Source organism: Heptranchias perlo, chromosome 34 (genome assembly GCF_035084215.1).
Source record: "Heptranchias perlo isolate sHepPer1 chromosome 34, sHepPer1.hap1, whole genome shotgun sequence".
NCBI lineage: Eukaryota > Metazoa > Chordata > Chondrichthyes > Hexanchiformes > Hexanchidae > Heptranchias > Heptranchias perlo.
Window position 1 is genome coordinate 11,897,597 of NC_090358.1, and position 19,323 is coordinate 11,916,919.

At 39.3% G+C, this 19,323-nt stretch overlaps 1 protein-coding gene across 7 annotated transcripts in view; it reads right to left on the minus strand.

Moving 5' to 3' along the window:
• sema6d (semaphorin 6D) overlaps positions 1 to 19,323 on the minus strand; it is a 189,355-nt gene that overhangs the window by 27,804 nt on the left and 142,228 nt on the right. For 4 of the 7 annotated variants that reach the window (XM_067971437.1, XM_067971435.1, XM_067971436.1 and 1 more), the window contains exon 1: positions 1,761 to 1,858. The exons of 2 other annotated variants lie outside the window; for them this stretch is intronic. In XM_067971437.1, the coding sequence (XP_067827538.1) occupies positions 1,761 to 1,764 (4 nt within the window). In that variant the 5' untranslated portion in view covers positions 1,765 to 1,858. Of the gene's footprint in view, positions 1 to 1,760; positions 1,859 to 9,725; positions 9,801 to 19,323 lie in introns of those variants that run through there. One more of the 7 variants, XM_067971434.1, reaches the window with a different exon arrangement.

Here is a 19,323-nt window from a genome sequence, read left to right on the forward strand (position 1 = left end):
TCACCCTTTGTATTGGTGTGTACTAAACTGCAGATCCAAAAAGACCCTTGATCTACAACTCCAGCTCTGTTTTATGGGGTGACTCATAATATAAAACTGGGTCAGGCAAATAAATGAAGCTGCTTAAACTTGCCTGGGCTGTTTAAGCCAAGTCCCTTGAGTCAGGTTCAGATTCTTCAGTTAACTCTTAACGCTGTTGAATAATTGGGAGCCCACATATGATGAGCAGAGTTACATTGCAGCTTGTTTTTAAAACAGATTTACAAACCACTCTGGAAACATAACCAAACCAATTTTGAAAAGGTTTAAGAAGAAATATTTTAACTACGTGTCAATTTTTCAGATATGTCATTGAAAAATAGGTAGGCCAAAAAAACACCTAATTTAGGAAGACTTTGGACAACATTTTAGGCTAATTTACTACCTGTAGTAAAAGTATGGGCAACAAGGAAAAATAAGTAGTAAAACTTTCTGCTTCTGGCTGTTGCAGATTTATTGGTGAACAGTGATGTTCAAAAAACAGATTGTGAATATGATAAATCCTCAACCATCTGGTGATAGAATTACACGTAAAAATTTGGCAACTATTTCCTCTTTGCTTCTGCCATAAGTTTCAAAGTTCTGTGGCCCTATCATTTAAATGAATTTATTTCCAGACTATTCACTAAACCAGTGAGGCTTTGAAGATTAACTGTGAATTTGCTTTATCTGTGGCTTGATTGGTAATGTCTGAAAATGCAGCCTTTACATTGAGTACGTGCATAAGGGAGTTGTCTTGAGGAGTGTAAGTACGTGTTTTTACAGTCAACTTTGGCACATAAACCTTTTACCCAGTATGTACTTGTTGAAAACCTGTGCAGATGGGCATGTTCAATGTTAATCCATAACTAAAACATTTCAATGACATTTTTCAATCATATCCAGAAAATGAAATCAAATATTTTTCATTTTTTCCAGCAGCAGTGTCATAAAATTATGCAGTCATGAGGGTTTAAATAAGGGCTCCAAGCTATAATGCAAATGAATCAATCGATCTATCTACCTATTTTGTGTATAGTGCATATCATATTTTAAATCTGATCATCACACTTCAATGTTTGGCACTAAATTACCAGGATCTGTTATTAACCATGCTGATTTGCCGAAATATCAAGAGAGCTAGACAGAAGTATCACTATTCAGTCACCCAGTTAACCAATTTCTTTCAAACTCAAAAGACTCAACTTTTTTTTTGAGACGTGGTTTCAATGGTCATATTGATTTTTAACCAAACTGAGTATGTCCCTGTATAACTAACATTTTTATACAAGTATAAAAATGTACAAAGTGAAGTCTGGACAGAAAACGTACTAAACTTGTCCATAAAGTCTGTCACTCTATATTAGAAATGGCTTCAAAAGATTCAAATTTGGTATGATAGCCTAATCGTTATGGTATCGGACTGGCAACCCAGAGATGCCATCATGGCAAGTTGTGAATTGCATTCAATAAATCTGGTAATTTGTGGGGTCAAACTAGGAAAATAAGTATAAAAGTTGCCAGACTGTCACAAAAACCCAGCTGGATCACTAATGTCCTTCAAAGAAGGGAACCTGCCACTTCTACCTGGTCTGGCGTATACGTGACTCTAGTCCTGCACTATGTGGTTGACTTTTAATGCCCTAGGGGCAACTAGGGATGGACAATATCTTGCCAGAGTCACCCACATCCCAAGAACAAACAAAAGTTAATTCTGGACAGAAAATAAACACCAAGCTTACCCATAAAGTCAGCTATTCCATATTGGAAATGGCTTCAATAAGTTTCCCCACGCAGTCTATCCCTCTCTCTCTTGGGCCTGGGACTTCAATTCTTTTGTGTTCCCTAGTCTGTTTTGTGTGTCTCTGGCTTACCAAATAGAATGCATCAGTGCCAATCTGCGCAGGGTTTATGGGAAGACATGACATGCTCTGTTAATGGCCAATCTTGCTGTCAATCATTAACAAAAAATTCTTGTTGCTTTAAAGACACATTCCAATTTTTGGATTGGACAAACAAAAGATTATTCTCCAGATACATCCGATTGGAAATCGAATTCAAGAGAAAAAAGTGCTGTCACAGTTTGCTGTGTCCTCAGTATTTCAAGATTCAGTGGCTTTAATTGAAAAACTTTGAACTCAGCTCCCAGGCTGTGCTCTGCTCCCCAGTCACTCCCAATGTGCTGTGCTTCCTGACACTGCCTCTCCAAATGTGCTCTACTCCCTAGCAACCCCGCCCACTGTACTCCACTCCCTGGCTCTCCCCCACTTTGCTCCACTCCCTGTACCGTACGCTACTGCCTGACCCAGAATGGGACCATGTTAAATATCACAAACGCACTCCAGACTATCCAGTGGAAAACTGGCCATTATTTTTTGCTTGTTTGCAATTCTTTTGCACAGCTTTGTGCTATTTAAAAACTAATCATAAGGCTCAAAAGTTTTAAAATGTGGCCACATGTTTAACCACAAATAAAATTTGTGGACTGTGACTCATTTATAGTATTAAATCAATAACTCCAGTCTCTGTACAAAAAAGTTTTACAACGATTACCCATGGCCATCTCTGTGTCAATATCTGGTGAACTTTCAATCTAAAATTGGGATATGCCAGGTTCAGCCAGTGATTGCACAATGACAAAACTGGTCTGCAGGTGTGACCATTGAACTGGATCACTGCAAGCCAAGGCCAACCAAACAAAAGGCACTTCATGTTCTGGATGTTAACTTTAGTTACTATAGCCGGACAATACAGCCAGTGGTGTGGAAGAAACAAATAACTGTAGCCAGCTGTGCTGTTCACAGTCAGATGATCTCTATGTGTGGCACAAAATGATTACGGAGCCAGTAGCCTGTTGTGGGCAAGGACAGAATGATGGATGATCTACACACAGTGTCCGACTGCACAGAATGGTAGAAGTTCACTTTATGTCTGTTAAAATGCGTATCTTAGTTAACAAAAAAAAGTAGAGAAAGTAAGTTGAACAAATCACACTGGAAATGTAATGGGCACCATTCAGATTAAAATTTGACTTTGTTTTGTTTTTTTTAAAATATTGACTTTGTGCGTAAATATGACAATTTACTGACAGAAGTGAAATCATTTCAGCGAAGTTGCTTGAAGCATTTAGACCAAAATATTTTTCTTGTATTAGCAACCCTCTGGTCCATTCATCCTGAACTACTGACAGTTGAATGTAGTACATACTGTCACAGAAGGGAGTGTTAATAGGTCAGTAGTGCAGAAAATGGTCAACTTGAACTAAAACCTCCATTTTGTAGGGGGTTGAATTTTAATCAATGTATTCTTTGGGTGATATATTAGTTATATTTCAAAACAGTGCAAAAATGCTATTAAATATCTCTGCACTTGAAAAAATATTGAGTTCATTTTTGCTTTGCAACTAAGAACTGCTAAACAAAATTGAGAACGTGGCTTCAATCTCATGCAATCTACATTATTTTGAAGTACAGGATTTGGCAATCGCCACTTTAATACTGTGTATGAGTGAACCTCGCATTGCATATTTTCTTTACATTAAATATATATCATTTTTTGTACTAATTTATTTGAAAGTTGAAGATGCAAAAATTCTAGTAACTCAATTTCACAAGCATAGATCAGATGAAGAGTAGATGATATCGTGAATCATCGCTGTGGTTTTAATGTGCTTATCTGCCAGTTAATTTACTATGGGCTTAAGAATCTCTAGACCTTGTTTGACTCCCAAAATATAAAATGATTCCTTGTGCAAGTAATTTATCTCCATGTCCCTTGCCCTGCCTAAGGAGCCAAACAATGCTACTAATAATAAATGTCAGCAACTGTTAGTGAACAATGAAAGGGCATTCGTTACCAATCGAACGGAACAAACATCAGTTTCTCTGTCCTTTCTAAGGAGCATCATATTACTGCCAAAATTCAATTACTGTACTAATAAAGTAAGCAAAAAAACATCAAATTCACTTATCGAAGTTTTAATGGCTTTTACCTGTAATGGAATTGTGATCTAAAGGGGAAAAATACATACAACCGGCTAGATTTTCCATTGGGCAGGTGGTGAAAGCTTGTTGGTGACATATCTAGTTGCTTGCCACAACAGGTGTTTTCCATTGCTGGCTCTGGTCTAAATTACAATATGAACACTTTTGTAGAGTTACACTCCACTGGCTTTTAGGTCAGAATTATAGTAAGTGAGGGTTAAAAATTCCAGTTCAGGACTTGAATTGGGGCCAGTTCAAATTAGAGTTCTTGTTTTTCCTCAACCAGCAACTATTCCTCCCCTCTTCCCCAAATGTTGCTTCAGCACACATGGAAGAGGAGAGTTAAAGACTCGACTTCATTCATCCCCAGAGGAAGACAAGGTACAGCACTCCAGTAAGCCTAAATGGGTAGATATATTTGTTCTATCTTTGTAAAGGAGAGAACAATGAGGAAAGATTAGAGAAGCTTAAGTTCTATAGTCAGCGCGGGAAAAAAAGGTAATGGGTAACCTGAACAAGGTAAACGAGGCATGAATATCGATAAGGTGAGGCCAAACCATTACTCAAGGTAAGTCAAGCCAGTAGGACTATAGAACTTAAATTAGTGACAAGTAATGCATTATCACTGGCAAGTGCTATTGGGGAAAATGTGTCTGGTGGGTGCTGCAGGCACCAGGTAAAATACATGATAAAATTTATGGGTTTCGTTGGAAAATGTAATCTTAAGATCTCAACAACAAACGTCTATGGTCTGCTTTAAATTTACTTTCCCTTCCCTTCGGAAGAAAGAATTATGGACTTGCAGACCAATTTAAACTGATTTTCTGTTCCAAAAAGTGTGGCCTATGTGCGAGCTAGTGTGACATTGTGTTTTTGGTGGAAGTAGTCCATCATGCTGATAGGATTGAGATTGAAATATACAAGATTAATTTTAAAAGCACTTTGTTGCACTGCACTTCCTAGCAGTTGATTTCTGACTGGCAGAGTCATCGGCCATTTCCTCTCCCGAGAAGGAGATGGTGTGTGGGACAAGTCTAACCTAAAAGGAGAAAAGACTGGGGGGGAGGGGGGGAGGGGGGGGGGGGGGAAAGAGTAGAAATAATCAGAAAATCCTAAATATGAACCTAATTTGGACACCTTTCAATGAAAATACTACATGGCAGGCTATGTTTGTAGTATTAGAAGGATATATCAATTTGTGAAAGTTCAGTGGTTTTGATAAAACTTGCAGGTTTCATTTTACCATTTCAACCAACACTTTCTAAGATAGCGTGAGTTACTCATTTTTTGAAAAGATTTTATGTCTATAGTGCATATATACACAAGCTTACAGTTTGTAAACAATTGCCATTTTACCAAAGGGAGATTACAACCAATTGTAAATTGCATTTCTATTGTCTATCAGGAAGGAAAAGCTTTCAGTACTTGAATTTGCAGAGAATATTTCACTATACACTTCTTTCCAGCAAGTAACCTAGTACTAATGCCATTTTCTAAAGAGAACGATGTTGCTCAGAATGTGCTGTCATTCATGATGTTGACTTGGTTATATACAGAACTTAATTGATTGGATCAGACATATAATGCTGAGGAAATGGATGGCTTTGATGTCATGAATAAAGCAGAATCGTCCTACAAAGCAAATGTAATATCTTGGTCTCCTGTTGAGCTTCCTGTGAACTAGGCAATTCAATAACAAATTAAAAGCTTTAAAGATTCTACGCAGAAATTCTTTTGCAAGATTCAACAAATGCACAAGCAAATTTTTAATAAAGAACTGAAAAATGGATTGTTTTCTTCATAAGCTAATCAGTAATCTCCCATTGAAAACTTAATTTTTCATTTCTATCTCTCTCCAAAGATTAACTACCTGTATGCACATTATCATTCTCTATTGGAAGAGCAGAGCAATATATTGTGTGCAGATATCTTCATAGATATTTTCAAAATTGTTCCTATCTGGATTTTTTCAGAAAACAAATTTGAGAAAAATCTCTCCTCTCCTTTCTTCCTGCAGCAATTTCCCTCACCTCGCCGGACTATTTGGCTATCATTTTTGAGATTCGCCTCCTTGAGGAAGCCTAAGTTTAAATTCCACTTGGGACTTGGATTTCAACTTTGTTCTCACTCTGAAGAGGCATACAGTTCATCATGCTCAATATTAATATCGCATCCAATCAGCAACTTTCCCATTTGTCATTGCTGTGTGACAAAGGAGCACACAACGCAGCAGGTTGAGTTTGCAGATATATATCAGTCGTGCCATGAAGAGGAAAATGAGCCCAGCCTGTAAAACACATTTGTTCCATTACTTTTAGGTACCTACAAATTGTTTTTATTTTGCCCCTAAACTTGATTCAACACTAAAAAGATTTAAAAATATAATATATATTTATTCAATTAATGATAAGCAAGGATCTGCATGAGGTAATGTAGTTCACTTGTGCAAGCCTTGACCTGTGCAGGATATGACCATTACATGGGATTGTGTGCATTTGTAAGTTAGAGGTGTGTTGCATATGGGTATGGAGCAATCGGAAGACCTAAATAAACATTCCTTTTTGATGTGCTGAAACAAATTATTTCTGCACAAGTAATAGCTGCATCAAAGCATGTGTTAACTTATGGCTGGCTCATTCTAGTACCTGGCAATGTAGGTGAAGGGGAAGATGAGGTGTATATAGGGGACAGTTCACTTATTAGCATAAACACAAAATGTGCTCCAAGTTGCAACTTTTGCAAAACAAAAGCATTGGGATTAAAGAGCAATAAATTTGTGCTCTATTTTCATGGGGGATGGGTATATTTTGTAGTTCCTCCACCCTTCCTGTTGTTTTTGCTGGATTTCAGCTCATCTGCTGCTGAAACCCTCATCCATGCCTTTGTTACCTCCAGGCTTGACTAATCCAATGCTCTCCTGGCCAGCCTTCCACTTTGCACCCTCTGGAAACACGAGCTCATCCAAAATGCTGCTGCTCATATCCTAACTCGCACCAAGTCTTGTTCACCCATCACCCCAGTGCTCACTGACTTACATTGGCTCCTGGTCCGGCAGGTCCTTGATTTTAAAATTCTCATCCTTGTTTTCAAATCTCTCCATCAGTCCCTTCCTATTTCTGTAACCTCCTCCAGCCCTGCAACCCTCCGAGATCTCTGCGCTCCTCCAACTCTGGCCTCTTACGCATCTCTGACTTTCATCGCTTCATCGTTGGCAGCCGTACCTTCAGCTGCCTAGGCCCTGGAATTGAATCCCTAAACCTCTCAAGCTCTCCACCTCTCTCCTCCTTTAAGATGCTCCTTAAAACCTACATTTTTGACCAAGTTTTTGGTCATCTGTCCTAATAATTCCTTGTGACTTGGTATCAAATTTTGTTTGCGAACACTCTTTGGAACGTTTTATTATGTTAAAAGGTGCTATATAAATGCAAGTTGTTTGATGCAATAGTACACATGTTCAAATTGAAAAGGATAATTGATGTATATTTTATCTGTGTTCTTTTTCCACTAAAAGTGATAAAATGATATACTCCCACAACTGCAGAATCAATGATTTGTCACATCACTGTTATTAAGTGAATTACAATGGGTACATTATAATTTTAAAAAAAATATTCCTTTAAGTGCTCTAGAGATTACTAGTTGAATCAAAAGCCTGATTGCCTTTTTGACTATTCTGTTTTCATTCAGTACTTATGAATAGTGTAAGAGCTTTAAATCCTTTTCTAATTGCAGTAGGAGGTTGTATTTTGTCACTTTTACTGAGATGTATCTTACTAGATGTTGAAAAATTTATAATTCCCATCCACAAACAGTTATTTGATAGACGTGTAAAAGTTCAATAAGGCTCCAACTCTGTCAATTATCTTTATTGTTGTAAATGGGTATATTTTCTTCTACATAATTCATGTCAGTATCAAATATAGTTCTCCCTATATCCAAGGATATTGCTAGTTGTGAATACTAGAAGGCTCATAATGTTACATGCCTTGCAACTATTCAAGGTAATGCTAGCTGGATGAATGGATGCATTTTTTCATCCTGCCCTTCAATCAGTTCAACCATTTAAACACGGAGGGTGAACAAAAGTTCATTTGAATTACTAGTCTGGGCAAGCTAACTGAATGAGCACTAGGACCTTGGAGGACATACTTATTGTATTGCCTTGCTAGAAAATCCCATTTCATAAGTCTTGTGCTTCCTTTCCAAAGAACCCTATACACCAGGAGGCATGAGTCAATGTATGACATCCCAAACATGAAAAGAAATCAACATTTCAGAACGGTAGTCGAACTGTTAATTGTGCTGACTAAAAGTGCAAACAATGTAAATATATACAAGTTATTTTTGAAAACTTAAGTGCCTCAAATCTAAACCTTTGGTCACTTTGATCACAAACTGGATTAACTTCACAAACCAATATTGAATCACCATTTACCATAACAAGCACTTAGTTTAGTGAATGCACAAATTGTAAAATAAACCGATCTTTTATTTGAGCACTTATGGTATGCCATTGGTACTATTTATTAGGTACATGAAACAATAGATTTACATCTTTTATTGTAATAGTGCAGTGCACCAGCTGATGTGAAATGTGGGTCTACGAATGTGTCAATGGGTTAAATTGGTCTTAGAACCAGTTCCCGTATTGAGTCTATACGCATGGGCTCCCTGCACTTTACAGTGCAACTGGTACCCGGTTAAAATGTAGAAGAAGGAGCACAGTACACAAAGGAACAATCATCCTAAATAGAAATCGTGGAGAAAAGCAGTGTAACTGCTCTATTTAAAAAGAGCAATCACTCGTACCTGTGACCCAACAAATAACAATTTTATTATTTCTGAAGCTTCTCAATTTAATATTGAATCCTATTAGGATATTAAGTTTTTAAAAATGTGTTTAAAAGGCAGTTTTTAAAAATAACTTTAAGGGTATGCTAAGCCCGTAGCCAATTTCTGTAGAAGTTTTACCCTATTTCACAAATGTACACACCTTGTACTTTTTAGCATCTGAAAAGATGCTTGCCAGGTTCTTTCATTGTAGCAGGACTTTTCCATCCAGAGCTTCAGGTTCATAGAATCCATTGTTCGCTTTCACAACTGCTTTTCATCATTTCTTCAGTCTCCTCCTCCTCCACAAGTCTGTAGGGCAGGTCATTACTGTTTTGATCCAGCTGCAGTTTGGAAAACCGTGCACTGTGCTGTCAAAAGGGCCCCCTTGCCCACTGTCCTAGAAACCTGACTGGAGTCCTCAGGCCCAACTAAAAGCTTTCTGATCTTCAAAGCTCAGGAGTGATCAAATGTCAGCCTCCCCTCCCCCCAAAGTACCTCCCCATCCCCCTCTCAGGAAAAAAAAACACACACTATACCTCTGAAAACAAACAAGGTTCTATGCTCAAGCGTTCAGTGCAACTTCTAAATGACGCTTGTCTGCAAAACATTCGAGTTTCATCTTGTAAATGCACGCACACAGTCTACACAGATTGATTTCCTTTTAATCTTGTCAGAAAACACAAGGACAACCCATCCTGTTAAAGGCAGTGAGTAAAAATAGCACTTCTAGGTGCTATTTCTGCACCTCACTTGACAGCCTTTTCTGCATACACTTTAACTACCTCTCCATTTGCCGAAGCGTACTAGTTGCGTGCAAAACAGTATTTTTTTTTTGCAACTCACATACGAAGGTATTTCATACAATAATTGCAGTAAGTGTTAACACCTTACCTCATATGCCAACCAAATAGCTCAAAAGTTGTTATCCTGCCTGTAAACTATCCGAACGGCAAAGCTCAAAACTCTCAACTCCTTCAAGTCAGAGACACGCCAGCAGAAAAACAAACTGATGCACGGCAAATGGTGTAATTTGATCCATCTGAAGTCAATCCATCAAGAGAGCAGCAGGCTGCCTACCAATAAGCCTGCATCAGCCAGGGGTCCCACCCCCCTAGCCCATTCTCCAGCACTGGATTTAAAGCTCAAGATGTAAGTTTTTGTCTGGTGTCTTTCCCTGGCTGCCGTCAGTGGGGCCTCCTGCTCTCAGTGACCCTTTTGTGGCCCCAACCTCAAATAAGCTCGCTGTAAAACCTTTAACAGAGTTGTATTTTGTAGGGCTGGAGTGAGCTGGTCACAAGTAAAAGGTCCACTTTTGTTAAATGCTAACTCCAGAATCAGGACTGATTATTGCTGTCAAGAAATGCAAATTGCGTCTTGTCATAATTGGATCGCGGTCACTATTCTGCATTGCTTAGTGTGTTGTTTACTTAAATGAATAACAACCCTGTTTCTATATTTTCCCCCTCTTGGACATATTCAATACTGCCAAGAACAGCAAGCGGAACACTGGTTAGTTTTCAGGCTAGCTCATAAGCCATAAGGTTTCCTAACTAAAGCATCAACCCAAATTCCAGCAGAGCTTTTAGTAATAAATCTTTCTTCTAAGCGACCATGCATTACTTAGCGCTCAGCATTGCTAGTTTTTTTTCCAAAAAAATACTGTATTTCCAAAAAAAAACCCATAACTTTTCTGAATATTAGCATGTAGATATAACTAGCTGGTAAAATTTCGTATTAGAAGCAGGATGAGGGATGGAGTCTGGTGCAAATGTCACAGCTTGAGACAGCCCACTACACTGCTGAGGTTTCTAGTTTCCTATGTCCCATTTGTTTCACAGACACACAGACTCAAAGCCATTAGAGTTGGCAGTAACCTTCCTGCATTGGCAGCACTCTCTGTCTTAATCAGTTCACAAGCCACGGATGGTTTCAAAATCATTTTTTCTAAATGGATTTCTAATGTTTTCACATATTTCAACAGCCACCATACTTTGCATGCAAAGAGTGTTCTGGGTAGGCTCTCTTGTTATTGCACGCTATACAATGACTAATTTTAAGTAAGTAATTTTATTATGGAAGTCAGCTGATATAATTTCCTTTGTTAATTATTTAAAGGCAATATGTTCAATAAGTGGTGCATATATTCCTTTCTAGAAATGTCAGTCAGCTAGCAATTATGTGGCAACTGTACGATGAAAATGAACCACAATAAAGATGTATTGAAGGGTTTGTCGTGCCTTCAAAAATCATCACTGATTAGTCTAAAACAAGCATTGCTGACTTAAAGCAACAAAAATAAGGGACTAGGGAGGTTACATTTACTTAAAATGATTCCTAAATCAATAATAGGTAAGTGTATTAAATTAGCTGGTATAGCACAAAAAGCAGCCTTAATAGGTTTGAAACAACTATATTCACATGTCATATGAGTTACATAATGACATACAACAGATATTATTCTGAACGACATATTTCTGGGCTTCAATTTTTTTTCCTTTGCAGATACTATTTTTTACATTGCTGCGTGCTCATGTTGAACATAACAGATATTGTACATTCGTTATCTACTTACTAGGATTATATACTTGAGAAGTCAAGAGAAAATATGCTGTGGTGTAAGACAGAAATTGGTTTTATGTTTATAATGGTGGTGTAGAACTGCTCAAAAAGGTTAGATTGCAATATTTCTGGAATATTACGTGCTGACAGTGGCCCTGTTAGATGAATGACAAAAGCACAATCGGGGAGTATAAAACCTCCTACCTGCTCACATCTAAGAAAATGGAGACACTCCCCAGCTTTCTGAGAGCGTGATTTTTAGACTCAAAGGGGATTATAAAAATAAAAGGAAATTTCTTAAAATGACGACTGGTGGATCAGAGCAGCAATAAATATAATTGTCATGGTCTGTGAGAATGATAATTTGGATCATGTCACCGAAGAAGCAATGTGTAGCTTGTGCACCATTTGCAATTCCAGTGCAACACTAATCACACTGCTCCACGCAGCCAACTGCAGGCAGATAACCTTCTGTTCTTTGGTGACCACACCTTACTGGAGAGGAAAAACACTTCCCTTTGTCTGACTAATCTCAACTTGCTTCTTCTGATTTCCAGATTTTGTTCTTTTATAAAATCTTTGACATCTCTTTCTCCATTGTTTGGTTTCACATTCTTCTTCTTTCCACTTCTAATTTTCCTTTGCCTTCCTTGTTTTGTTTAATTTTTTTTTTCTTGGTGTCTCATTTAACTTCATTCTGCTGTTATACTTCATAGAATCTTACAGCACAGGAGGCTGCCATTCGGGCTATCGTGCCTGTGCTGGCTCTTTGAAAGCACGATCCAATTTATACCACAGCTTTGCCTCCATAACCCTGCAAATTAGTCCTCTTCAAGCACATGTCCAATTGCCTTTTGAAAGTTCCTATGAAATCTACTTCCACCACCCTTTCAGGCAGTGCATTCCAGATCTTAACCCTTTGTGTGAAAAAAAATCTCATTTCTCCTCTAGTTCTTTTGCCAATTATTTTAAATCTATGACCTCTGGTTACTGACCCATCTGCCAGAGGAAACAGTTTCTCCTTACTTGCTCTATCAAAGCCCCTCGTGATTTTGAACACCTCTATTAAATCTCCCTTTAACCTTCTCAGCTCTAAGAACAATCCCAGCTTCTCCAATCTCTCCATATAACTGAAGTCCCTCATCCCTGGTATCATGCTGGAAAACCTCCTCTGTACCCTCTCCAAGGCCTTGACATCCTTCCTAAAGTGTGGTGCCTAGAATTGTACACAATACTCCAGCTGAGGCCTAGCCAGTGATTTGTAAAGGCGTTTGATAAAGTGCTGCATAATAGGATTGTCATCAAGATTGAAGCCCATGGAATAAAAGTGGCAGCAGCAGCATGGATACAGAATTGGCTAAGTAACAGGAAACAGAGAGTAGTGGTGAACGGTTGTTTTTTGGACTGGAGGGAGGTGTACAGTGGTGTTCCCCAGGGGTCTGTACAAGGACCACTGCTTTTCTTGATATATATTAGTGACTTGGACTTGGGTGTACAGAGCACAATTTCCAAATTTGCAGATGACACAAAACTTGGAAGTGTAGTGAACAGTGAGGAGGATAGTGATAGATTTCACGAGGATATAGACAGGCTGGTAGCACGGGCAGACACGTGGCAGATAAAATTTAACACAGAAAAAATGCAAAATGATACATTTCGGTAGGAAGAATGAGGAGAGGCAGTATAAACTAAAGGGCACAATTCTAAAAGGGGTACAGGAACAGAGACACCTGGGGCTACATGTACACAAATCATCGAAGGTGGTAGGTTGAGAAAGCGGTTTAAAAAAAGCATACGGGATCACAAATAGAGGTATAGAGTACAAAAGCAAGGAAGTCATGATGAACCTTATAAAACACTGGTTCAACCACAATTGGAGTAGTGTGTCCAGTTCTGGGCACCGCACTTTAGGAAGGATGTGAAGGCCTTATAAAGGGCGCAGAATAGATTTACTGGAATGATTCCAGGGATGAAGGACTTTAGTTACGTGGATAGACTGGAGAAGCTGGGGTTGTTCTCCTTGGAACAGAGACGGTTGCGAGGAGATTTGATAGAGGTATTCAAAATCATGAAGGGTCTAAACAGAGTAGATAGAGAGAAACTGTTCCCACTGGTGGAAGGGTCAAGAACCAGAGGACATAGATTTAAGGTGATTGGCAAAAGAACCAAAGGTGACATGAGGAAAAAACTTGGTTTTTTTTACACACCGGTACCGAGTGGTTAGGATCTGGAATGCACTGCCAAAGGGTGTGGTGGAGGCAGATTCAATCATGACCTTCAAAAGGGAACGGGATAAATACTTGAAAGGAAAAAAATTGCAGGGCTACAGGGATAGGGCGGGGGAGTGGGACTAGCTGGATTGTTCTTGCATAGAGCCGACACGGACTCGATGGACTGAATGGCCTCCTTCCGTGCTGTAACCATTTTATGATTCTATGATTTTAGCTTGATTTCCTTTTGGCTTTCCTCTCTTCCTTCATGTTTATTTACCTATACAACTGGCCATCTTTAATATCTATTCCTGTTTGGTTTTCCATTCCTATTTAACTCTTCTCCCATTTTAAAAACTTGTCCTATATTCAATTTGTTTTCTTCTCACTTCCTTGCTTTCTTTCAGCAGCAGCAGGAGATGGGGCTTTCACTTTGACGTGCATACAACAAGGAAAGACTAGACAGTGAGGCAATGCTGAGACATCAGGGGAGGGAGAACCACATAGTGAGATCAAGCAAAGGTAAGGAAGGTTTAATTGGAAATGTTAGGAACAAAGACTATAAACAGGCTGGAAATGAACTGAGGAAACGGTGCAAGTCAGAAAGAAGGCCATTAAGTTGGGAGAGAGCAGGGATGCCTTGATAAACATCATTGATAATTTAGTAGCATATGGAAGCAATATTCCTAGATATATGGGATACATAATAAATAGTAAGCATAAAAGAAGCATTTTTTTTTACTACAGAGCCAAAAATAAAAAGACAGTACAAATATGAAGAATATAGGAAGGTTAAAAAAATGGAGATTAGAAAGACAGAGGCAGGATGAAAGAAAATTAGCAAAAAAGATAAAGGGCAAGAAGAAAGGTTTTCTATAGGCACCGTCATAATAAGAGGATAGTCAAAGTAAGGGATAGTGCTGCGAAGTAATGAAGGAGGCAAGCTTGTAGTGGAGACTGAGAAAGTGCCAGAAATACTAATTAAGTACTTTGTCTTAATTTTCATAGAGAAGATGGATATTGAAATTGAACCACCAGAGATGGGTGTAGAACAATTAGTGAAGGCTATCATTCAGACATGGTACTAAAGAAATTACTCAAATGTAAGACAGACAAATAACTGGGACCTGATGGGTTACATCTGAGGATCCTGAGAATGTCAGCCCCTTTAAATCCAAGTTGCATAAGGCAGATGTCTGACTTTCCAAAACATACAATTACATTCAACAGGCATATGCTCTAGTGGGATAGCGTCAGTCTGGTTTGTTCTGTGCTGTAGCTTAAGGTGCTTTTACTTTTGTTCTTGTTTGGATCCTGCTTCAGGAAAGTGACCTCTGCGGGCTTCTCTCCCACTTTTACACAATGAGTGGTGAAATGATCCCTGCAGCGCTCTGCTGCATAATGTGGAAGCCTAGAGTACAAATGCAGGAACTGCTTCCCCATGACTATTTTACAGAAACCAGCTCCCTTAATCTGCAGGACCACCCCATTGTGTAAATGAGCTGAGGTTCTGCCGGCCGCCAGAAATATAGACCCCCATTTTAGTAGGTCTATGATTCTAGTGCTTCCCACAACCTCAGCTCCTTTGCACGAAGTGCAGTTGGTGGACAAAGAACCAATTGTCTGCCTTCAGCTGCACACCCACAGTGTAAAGCACCATTACTCCCCAAGGAGTAAAAATACTGCCAGAGCATTAGATGGCAGGAATGGAAAATCTTTAACTGATGAAAATAACCACTCTTATCCATCAGTGGTATATTATAAGGCATGTTGATAAGTGTATAAACCTAAAGGAGATCATCATTATACAAAGATCCTAAAATTGCACCATTATCCAGTTGAGATATCAATGGAATACTATTGTTACACCAAATAGATATAGAGCAGTTTGTCTGAAATTCCTCTTGCCACCATTTCAGTAGAGGCATTAAACCATTTACTTTAATATTACATTAACGCAGACAAACATTAGCGTACGTATCCCACTGTGTTAAGGCCAAAGATTTATTTTTCCTTTTTTAAGTTAAACTTAGTATCCTCCACACACACATTCAAATTCTTGTAGAAACCTGATATAGATAAGGTGCATTATTATTTTTCAATGAAAAGTAATTTCAACATAAAATTCTACATGTCTGGCCTTCAGTAAGATCTGCAACCAATAGCTGCGTTCTGTTAAAGAAAATGTACTTGTCAAAACAAGTCAGCTGCCATTATTTGTTTAGATGGCCTAAAGCAACTAACACAAGTTGAAAACATATCAATAATACAATGTACACTGAGAATGATTTAGAAATCTCTCAGCACAATCCTTCAATATTATCAATATTTTAAAATGAATATGTATAGCCCGAATCCACATTCCCCCATAGAAAGGAAAAAAATCATTCATGTGCAAACATCCATTATTATTTTAAGGTAACACTTAAAGTAATCAATGTTATGCCATTTCCATTTCTAGATGTTCGATGTGTTAATATGGTGTAAACTGGAGGGAGAAAATCAATGCAAATCTGTCCGAAACCTCTATCAAGAAGCACTTCCACTAACATACAGTTAAAAAGTACTGTGCTATTTGTGCAATGGGGAGAGAAGTACGTTCTCTCATCAATCTTACCCATTTATTCACCATTCCCAATAGTCAAGGTGATGTCTGTAAATACTGTGAGGCTTTAATAGATAAAAATTTTTAAAAAGCCTTAAGCTGTCTTGCACTACACTCGAACACTCTCCCTGAACCCACCTGCCTTGCTACTTCTCTTTCACCTTCAAAAGGCTCCTAGTCACATTTTGGGATCTTTTGACTATTTTTCAACAGAAAGGAATTAGAAAAAAAGGTTGCTTTTAATGTAAAAACATCATGCATTCACGCAAGTTAAAAAGGCTTTCAGACAATAGGTAGTTAAAATGGTAATAAACTAACGTTGATGGTATTTCCCCATAGACTGTAAATAATAAATTATTATTGGCTCAGCAATCGAAATACACCGTACACCCTTTGTGTTGGAAATTCTTTGATCCTTTCACTGGCTGTTAACAGCGAGCCATTTAACACACAGACGCAGGCTTTCAGAAAGGTTTTTCTAACAACAAGCTGCAAGCCAATGAGGCCCAACAAAGGCTGCAAGAAAGGAGGTCTGGACTGGAGCTAGGTATTATGATATATACTATGACCTATGATATAGGTCGTTTTTTTTTAAGCTAGGTGCCGACTGAAAAGAAAATCTAATAAAGTGAGTCTTCCGTCTCCTATTGAGGATATCATAGCATGGTTTATTTGTTATGGGAAGCATGTAGGAAAAGTTTTTAAAAGTCTGTAATTGCTATTTTTGCTCGGTCAAGTGTATTCTGCAAAATCAACCAGTTTCTTGATTTGCCATCGACCTAATCCTACCAAGTGCTTACTCGATCTGCCTTCGAAAAGGTTGAAGAAACATCTGTGTGAAAGACACCAATATCAACTTCAGATCTCAAGGGAATACTATTGTTACTGCCCTCTATCTACCTGTGTGATAGTGTATGAGTCAACTCTCAAAAATAAGCTGCTCAGACCCTTTATAAGACTGACTAATGCCACTGAACCACAGAAGGTATCTTCCTGCAGATTTCAGTCACCTTCCCAGTTTTTCTATTACTGTTCAGTGTGCACTTACCCTCCTCTGGAAGGTACCTCGGGGCATTTACTATGTTGACGGCACTTTATAAATACCAGTTGTTGGTGAACAGAAGACAATGGCAATTATTTTCAAATAGGATAGCATCTTCTCTTTGTTTTTAAAAACAATGAAATTCTATCATAGTGCTTTGTGATGACTATCTATTTTCCCAGAGCCTTTTTAAAAACTTGTGTGAATATACTATGCTTTTATATTAAAACTAACTTTTTTTCTAATTTCTTTCTGTTGAAAAATGGTCAAAAGATCCCAAAACACCACCTCAAAAATATACACTAGTAATGTTTACACTTATTCTAGGAATGAATTAAAACTTGGAGAGTCCTTCTTTGACATTCAGACACCCAACATCAATCCTACCATTCCCATGTGTCCTTTATTTTGTTTGGAACATGTCTGAAAGCTTTTCTCTTGCTTGTCATTATTAATTTTCCTGTTCTTAGTTTTTGTTTCGACTTATTTGTTTTAATAAAAATTTTAATTAACCTTACAAGTGCCCAACATTGCTGGAAATTTCCATAGAGAACAATAGAAATTCTCAAAACATGAGCTGGAAAGGGGTAAGCACGTATACAGGTAAACCTCTGTTGAAATGAAAGTTGAGGTAAAAGATCATATCCTGTCCATGCCGTCCACAGTCAGAGCCTCAACAACCTAGTTAGTTGTTAACTTTTTTTTTATTTGTTCACGGGATGTGGGCGTCGCTGGCAAGGCCGGCATTTATTGCCCATCCCTAATTGCCCTCGAGAAGGTGGTGGTGAGCCGCCTTCTTGAACTGCTGCAGTCCGTGTGGTGACGGTTCTCCCACAATGCTGTTAGGAAGGGAGTTCCAGGATTTTGACCCAGCGACAATGAAGGAACGGCGATATATTTCCAAGTCGGGATGGTGTGTGACTTGGAGGGGAATGTGCAGGTGGTGTTGTTCCCATGCGCCTGCTGCCCTTGTCCTTCTAGGTGGTAGAGGTCGCGGGTTTGGGAGGTGCTGTCGAAGAAGCCTTGGCGAGTTGCTGCAGTGCATCCTGTGGATGGTGCACACTGCAGCCACAGTGCGCCGGTGGTGAAGGGAGTGAATGTTTAGGGTGGTGGATGGGGTGCCAATCAAGCGGGCTGCTTTATCTTGGATGGTGTCGAGCTTCTTGAGTGTTGTTGGAGCTGCACTCATCCAGGCAAGTGGAGAGTATTCCATCACACTCCTGACTTGTGCCTTGTAGATAGTGGAAAGGCTTTGGGGAGTCAGGAGGTGAGTCACTCGCTGCAGAATACCCAGCCTCTGACCTGCTCTCGTAGCCACAGTATTTATATGGCTGGTCCAGTTAAGTTTCTGGTCAATGGTGACCCCCCAGGATGTTGATGGTGGGGGATTCGGCGATGGTAATGCCGTTGAATGTCAAGGGGAGATGATTAGACTCTCTCTTGTTGGAGATGGTCATTGCCTGGCACTTATCTGGCACGAATGTTACTTGCCACCTACGTGCCCAAGCCTGGATGTTGTCCAGGTCTTGCTGCATGCAGGCTCGGACTGCTTCATTATCTGAGGGGTTGCGAATGGAACTGAACACTGTGCAGTCATCAGCGAACATCCCCATTTCTGACCTTATGATGGAGGGAAGGTCATTGATGAAGCAGCTGAAGATGGTTGGGCCAAGGACACTGCCCTGAGGAACTCCTGCAGCAATGCCCTGGGGCTGAGATGACTGGTCTCCAACAACCACTACCATCTTCCTTTGTGCCAGGTATGACTCCAGCCACTGGAGAGTTTTCCCCCTGATTCCCATTGACTTCAATTTTACTAGGGCTCCTTGGTGCCACACTCGGTCAAATGCTGCCTTGATGTCAAGGGCAGTCACTCTCACCTCACCTCTGGAATTCAGCTCTTTTGTCCATGTTTGGACCAAGGCTGTAATGAGGTCTGGAGCCGAGTGGTCCTGGCGGAACCCAAACTGAGCATCGGTGAGCAGGTTATTGGTGAGTAAGTGCCGCTTGATAGCACTGTCGACGACACCTTCCATCACTTTGCTGATGATTGAGAGTAGACTGATGGGGCGG